Raw genomic sequence first — 5,940 nt, 5'->3', positions numbered from 1 at the left:
TCCTGTCCTTAAGAGGGAGAGGTAGGGAAGGCGCCCCGCCAGGGGAGGAGTTTGATGGTTAAGGAGAAAGGGCCTGCCATAAAGCAGTTTAAAAGGGCTCAGGCCCATAGGGGAACATGGGGTGACCCTGAGGCGAGGGCCAAGACAACCTGAATTTAGTGGAGAGCTTGTTTAGTTGTTGTTTAATGAGTTCCATTGTCCAGGAGATGTTGAGAGCTTCTGACACGAGCTCCATGACTCTGAGCCACCGCATCTGCTGCTTCCCTGGAGACTGGAAACACCTCCATCCATCCTGCAAAAGCATCCACAAGTGTTAAGAGACAATGAAGTTTTTTTATGAGTATGCATATGGGTGAAATTAACCTGCCAATCTTTGGTTGGTGTCCACGAAGCTGGTGTATGTGGAGAGCTCCTTGTGGGCTGGCCTGGGCACATGTCTGGCAGGACCAGTGAACCTGTAAAATAGAATCTGGAGATGGGCGGGGTTAAAAGGGGCTCCAAGAAGTGGAACAAAGCTTTGGGGGAAGCGGCTAAGGATATCTCCACCCAGTAAATGTGCTTTGGCAAGCCGGTATCGCTAAGAAAGAATGAGAGAAAAATTGTCCTACAAGAATGTAGGACAGTGGCAGTTTTAAGTGGGAAGGAACAGGTCCTGTCTACCCCTATAACTGAAATTGGTGAGGGAAACTTAAGGCCAGAGTGAAAATAAAAGTAATGGACTTACCCGCCATTTGTAGCATGACCCTGGGCTAGGAGAGGATATACCACGTTTGGACAGGGTCAATCTCCTGCAAGGCTGAGACGTTTGAAGGCTGGAACAGTTTCACTTGCCGATGGTGATGAGGCTGGACCTCCGTGGCTTGGCCTAGAGGACAAGCCCGCATAGGGGCATTGTGACCTCCAGTGTCCAGGTTGCTGGCAGATAGGGCACAACCTCGAAGCAGGTATAGTGCAATATCATACCATGTGACCATCCAGGCCACATTCGATAGAGCCCTGTGATTGACCTCCCCCGTCCCCCCCTTCCTGTGACCCTAGGGCACCTGGCAAGGCCTGGGCCTGTAGACTGTTGCAGCTTTGTCTGTCGGGATGACTCAGCTGATCTTTTCAGGCATTTAAAAAACTTTAAAGGCCATTTCCACCAATTCCGCATAGGAGCCTGGGGACCATCCTCAACGTTTCCCTTTTCTTTTTTTCTAATATCTGGTACTGACTGAGGAAGCAGAATGACCAGCAGAAAAGGAAGCCAGCCACTTTTTTTTTTTTTTTTTTAACCCTGAGATTGATTTGGAAGAGAAAACGGAGCAGGGAAGGGACTAGCGCAGTGCGCAGAGGGGGTTCAGGAGCGGAGCAGCGAGGTCGGAGGGGGAGGGGAAGGTGGAAGTTGACCTGGAACCTCTGAATTGGGAAAGGGAGGGGCCAGTGCCTCTGGCAGCGCTGCGCTTTGAGAGAGACTGGCCAAGGGGGAAGGGGCGAGAGAACAGAGACCAAAAAACCATAAGTTTTGTTCATTTGTATCAGGCAGGCTCAATTTAAAGGATTTTTTTTTTTTTTTTTTTTTTTTTTTTTTTTTTTTTGTAAGAGGCTTACAGGGCCAAAAACAGACCTGGCTTTGAACTGAAGTGCCAATTGGAGTCTATGCCCAACCACGTGGCCCAAGTCCACCTCAGAGCATCCTCCAAAGTGGCTCCCAGGTCCAAAAGGGATCGTGGAGATTGAATGTCCAGCGTCCTGGTACACACAGATCTCAGTCTCAGCCAACCCCGATCCTGCAGGATTGACCGCAACCTTACTCGAATTCCCAGCGTGAGCTCACGACTTCAAATGGAAATCCGAAAATGACAAAAATAAGTACGAATGGGTCCCCCCAAACCCTATAGCATAGACAAGAAAAGGGACTCACCAAGACGCAGCCGCTGCAGCCCAGAAGCCGGTTTTAAGCATGGCATAGAGAGCTCAAACTGGAGACTAGGGGCCTTTCAACACGTGGCCTGCCATGTGGAAAGGACCTGCCCTAGCTCGGTGGGAACCTCCAAATGTTAGGAATATTTTTTAAGCGAACTCTCTGACGATGCAAAAATTCCCAGTCAAACCAAATCAAAATAAGCCAAAATTAAGAAATATCCAGGTTTAATGGGAGATCTGCGCTCTCGGGTGGCCCCGTGGGGGAAACCGGGAAGCCGCAGAAACGCGACCCCCGGGAGGAAGAAAGGGGGACCACGTGTTCTTCTTTTGGGGGATCACTTAAGTACCCTGGGGAGTGGTCCTGACCCCAGCCCCAGAGAGGGGTCAGGACTGGCCTGCTGGGATTTGAAGTCCAGACCAGGCCTGGTGGCTGAGATAGATGCCAGGGACTGGGGCCTAGGCTCCCAACCTAAAACTTAGTCTTTTTTTTTTTTTTTTTGTTCTTGTTGCAACATTTCTTTTGAAGTGTTATCAGTGTCTGTGCTTGTTTGGAGCCAGCATCCCCCCCCTTCCTAGATCCCCATAGGTGGTGCTAGCAGTCTAGGACCTAGCCAGTAGTGTGCACCTGACACGCTAGGGACACTCACCCCTCCCACTCACCTGCCGAGCTCTCTGGGCGGAGCCAGAGCCCAGGACCTATAAACTTGGACTCTGCAGCCTGCTGTCCTCAGGGCTAACTGCCTTCCACTCGCTGCGATGTGCGGGGAGCTCTGGCTGTGGGCGTTGTGCGCCCTGCTGCTAGCCTTGTGGCTGCTGAACTTCTTGCGCACAGATTCTGACCTGACGCTGCTGTGGGCTGAGTGGCTGGGTCGTCGTCCAGGTGAGGCCCTTCAGCGATCTTCAGCTTCAAAGTGGGAGACTTCTGCTGGGTCCGCCTCCTCCTGGGCCACCTCTGGTTGTTGAAACCCCAGTGTTGCCAGACTGGGCTTTGCCCAGGTCAGGGTGAGGAAGGCAGAAACTGAGCAAAGGGAACAATTTGGCGTTCTTATGACCCGTTCTGACCTAAAGATGGAAAGTTTTCGCCTTCCAGGCTGGGAAAGCTCGCTAGAGGTTGCCAAACTGCTCCCTAGAGAGAAAATCCTTAAGACTTTGCCTAACTGGAATCCCAGCTATCCAAAGCAGTATCAGATACTTTGAGGAGCACTGAACACTGCCATGCTAAGTTGCCGCCTTGGACAAAGACTCAGTGCCTCTTCATTTCAAAAGTGTTTATCCTAGGCTCCTCACTCTGCAAAATTTTGAAGTGGTATCTTAGACAGCCCATTCTTTTGCTATTCATGAGTCTAGAAGCTCAACATAAAGGACCCAGGTGTTTTTTTTTTTTCTTTGAAGTAACATGATTTTTTTGCACACTAGTGGGGATTCCGTCTGTCACCTTTTGGTCCGTGTCTTGCTTCCTATTCGATGGGACTATCCCTGCGAGTTAAACACCTATATCGGGTGACTAAGCACGTGCTATGTGCTCTGTAGGCAGTGCGCTCAACGTTCCACAACCCCTGAACTCCTTTCGGTTCAGCACAACTCTGGAAGCAAGTGTAGCTGGCGATGCTTTGCAAACAGGGGAATGACATACATTCCCGGGAAAGAAATGGTATGCCCCCAGGCAGACTTCGGAGTCTAAGAATCCAGTAGAATTTTCACAACAGAACCCAAAGTGTGTTGTGACATTGGTTTGGAAGTGATGGCTCAGAAGACAATGTTTTCTATGGGTGAAAATTGGCTGGGGGTTCTGGCAGTGGGGCATAAGAGGTCTATAATATATTCTTATCTTCCTTCTTCTCTGCAAAACTTATCCCTACAGGCCAAATTCTTACTACTCGATTTTTTTTCCTTTCCTCTCCTCTTCTCTTCTCTTCTCTTCTCTTCTCTTCTCTTCTCTTCTCTTCTCTTCTCTCCTCTCCTCTCCTCTCCTCTCCTCTCCTCTCCTCTCCTCTTCCCTCCCCTCCCCTCCCCTTCCCTTCCCTTCCTCCCCCCCCCCTCTCTTCTGGCATAACTTGTGCAGACTTAGCAGCCAGTGCACAGAAAAGCCTAGGAGAGCAGATGGCTGGGCTTGGTGGACTTTCTCTTTCAACTGAAAATACCTGACATCACTTTCTCATTTGATAATAGAACCTTCTCTTGATTAATTCTTTGAATAATAATTTCGACTGCCAAAGACTCATAGGTGTCTCATGTTGGTGGTTTTTGTGTAAACTTGGACTCGGAGAATGAAACAAAATCAATATTTTTATTATGCAATTCTGCAAAGGTCATCCAACTAAAAGTGAAATCCAAAAGAAAAATTGTTGATTACCAGTTACAAGGTCAGTAAAAATGAATTCGTTTTATTAGATATAGCGGCACAAGTCATTTTGAAAAAAGCCAAACAATGTTAATAGCTTTTAAGATTTAACTCAATCTTGAAAGTTAGTTATTCGTAAACCTTTATTGACAAAAGAGTAAGTTTCATCAAACTATATATATGAGAGCATGCTTCTATGTACAGGATATAGGCGACTATATCATGTATTTGTGGAATTAAAATTTCATAGGGGGCAGCTTTAGGGGGAAAACATCTTAAGAAACTCAGGGTGGGATGAAAGCTGAGGAAAACAACGGGAGGAATACAAAAGCAGACACAGACTCCGGAAGCAGCAGAGCCTGGAATATGGGCATGCTTTGTGGAGATGTTAAAAAGGAAAAACAAAACTTCCTTTCTGTAGGTTATATTGTTGTCTCCTTAAAAATGAATAAAGGCAAAACCACAAAATTCTAGGATAAACAATGAAAAGTCCAACACTCTCCCACCCTTGACCCCAGGCTCTCAATGTGCGCTCTCTAGTGACAGCCTTCATTTCTGCCTCTCTGAAGCCTTCTGGGAAGAGTTTCTGCATCCCCAAGCCTGAATCTCACACGGTGAGATTCCCCTTGCCTTGTTCTAGTGTTGACTGATTTGTTGTTCAGCTGTTGTGCGTCTGCCTCAGCTGCTGTGAGGGCCTGAGCGAGGAGGATCTGCCACACAAAGAAGACAGTTTCTGTTTAGGTCCTCCTCAGCCTCCTTCTTAGATTCTTTTTGCCTTTTCTTCTTGACAGTCCCCGAGTCTTATGGAGAAGTTTGTTTGTTTGTTTTGTTTTTCTTTTCTAAGCCAGGTTATCAGCTTAACCTCGGACTTGTTATGCATCTGAGGAGGACAATCTTAGTTTCTGGTCCTCCTGCCTTCACCTGGAGTGCCGGGATGGTAGGTGTGTACCACCGCAGCCAGCTTATCAAGTGTTGGGCTTGGCATCAGGGCTGAGGACAGTGCTCAACAAAATTCTCCTGGCTGAGCTGTAGCTCGTGCCCTCACCACACTGACTTTTTTAAAGACAAGAACTTCACACCACTATGTATGGTTTGATGCTGCATTGCAGGTAGAGGGAGAGAGAGGCCCGCCGAGATGCTAAACCTTCATTTTCCAAAGGAGTAGAGGGGCACAACCTTCTTAGAAAAGACTAACACCCACCTACTTCACTCCAGTTAGTTTTTTCAAATATGTATAAGGTTAACTGACGCTGGGAAAGGCTTCAACATCAAATTCACCTTGCTCTTGCTGCCCGTGAGAACAGAAAACCCACACAAACTTAAGGCAAGCCATAATCAAAAGGGAGAACTCCAGGACTGCCCAGCATGTCTCAGTACCAAGGCCGGTGAAGCTTCATGCTCCCAAAAAGCACCCAGTGCAGAGTCTCCAAAGAAACAATTCTTCATGGTTTAAATGGTCTCAAAACAATTTCTTGGCCTCTATTGACTAACCCAGACATAGCGAAGGCTTTGCTGAAACATTTCTCTCAAAGCCAGACACAAAGGCTTTACTCCACATTTCACTTATAGCTGGACACAAAGGCTTTTCTTTTTTTTTTTTTTTAATTTTTTATTAAAAAAAATTCCGCCTCCTCCCAGCCTCCCATTTCCCTCCCCCTCCTCCCGCCCCTCTCCCCTTCCCCCCACTCCTCTCC

At 47.7% G+C, this 5,940-nt stretch overlaps 1 protein-coding gene across 2 annotated transcripts in view; it reads left to right on the top strand.

Annotated features, from left to right (window-relative positions):
• Window positions 1-2,617: 2,617 nt before the first annotated feature.
• LOC126508370 (dehydrogenase/reductase SDR family member 7-like) overlaps window positions 2,618-5,940 on the top strand; it is a 22,787-nt gene continuing 19,464 nt past the window's right edge. Inside the window, exon 1 of one of the 2 annotated variants that reach the window (XM_050153586.1) lies at window positions 2,618-2,785. In XM_050153586.1, the coding sequence (XP_050009543.1) occupies window positions 2,662-2,785 (124 nt within the window). In that variant the 5' untranslated portion in view covers window positions 2,618-2,661. The remainder of the gene's footprint in view (window positions 2,786-5,940) is intronic. The other variant, XM_050153585.1, reaches the window with a different exon arrangement.

The sequence above is a fragment of the Alexandromys fortis genome, unplaced genomic scaffold (genome assembly GCF_014885135.2).
Source record: "Alexandromys fortis isolate MF-2015 unplaced genomic scaffold, M_Fortis_MF-2015_v1.1 scaffold_82, whole genome shotgun sequence".
In the NCBI taxonomy this organism is placed as follows: Eukaryota; Metazoa; Chordata; class Mammalia; order Rodentia; family Cricetidae; genus Alexandromys; species Alexandromys fortis.
The sequence above is the reverse complement of the archived record's forward strand: the minus strand, read 5'-3'. Positions and strand labels throughout refer to the sequence as shown.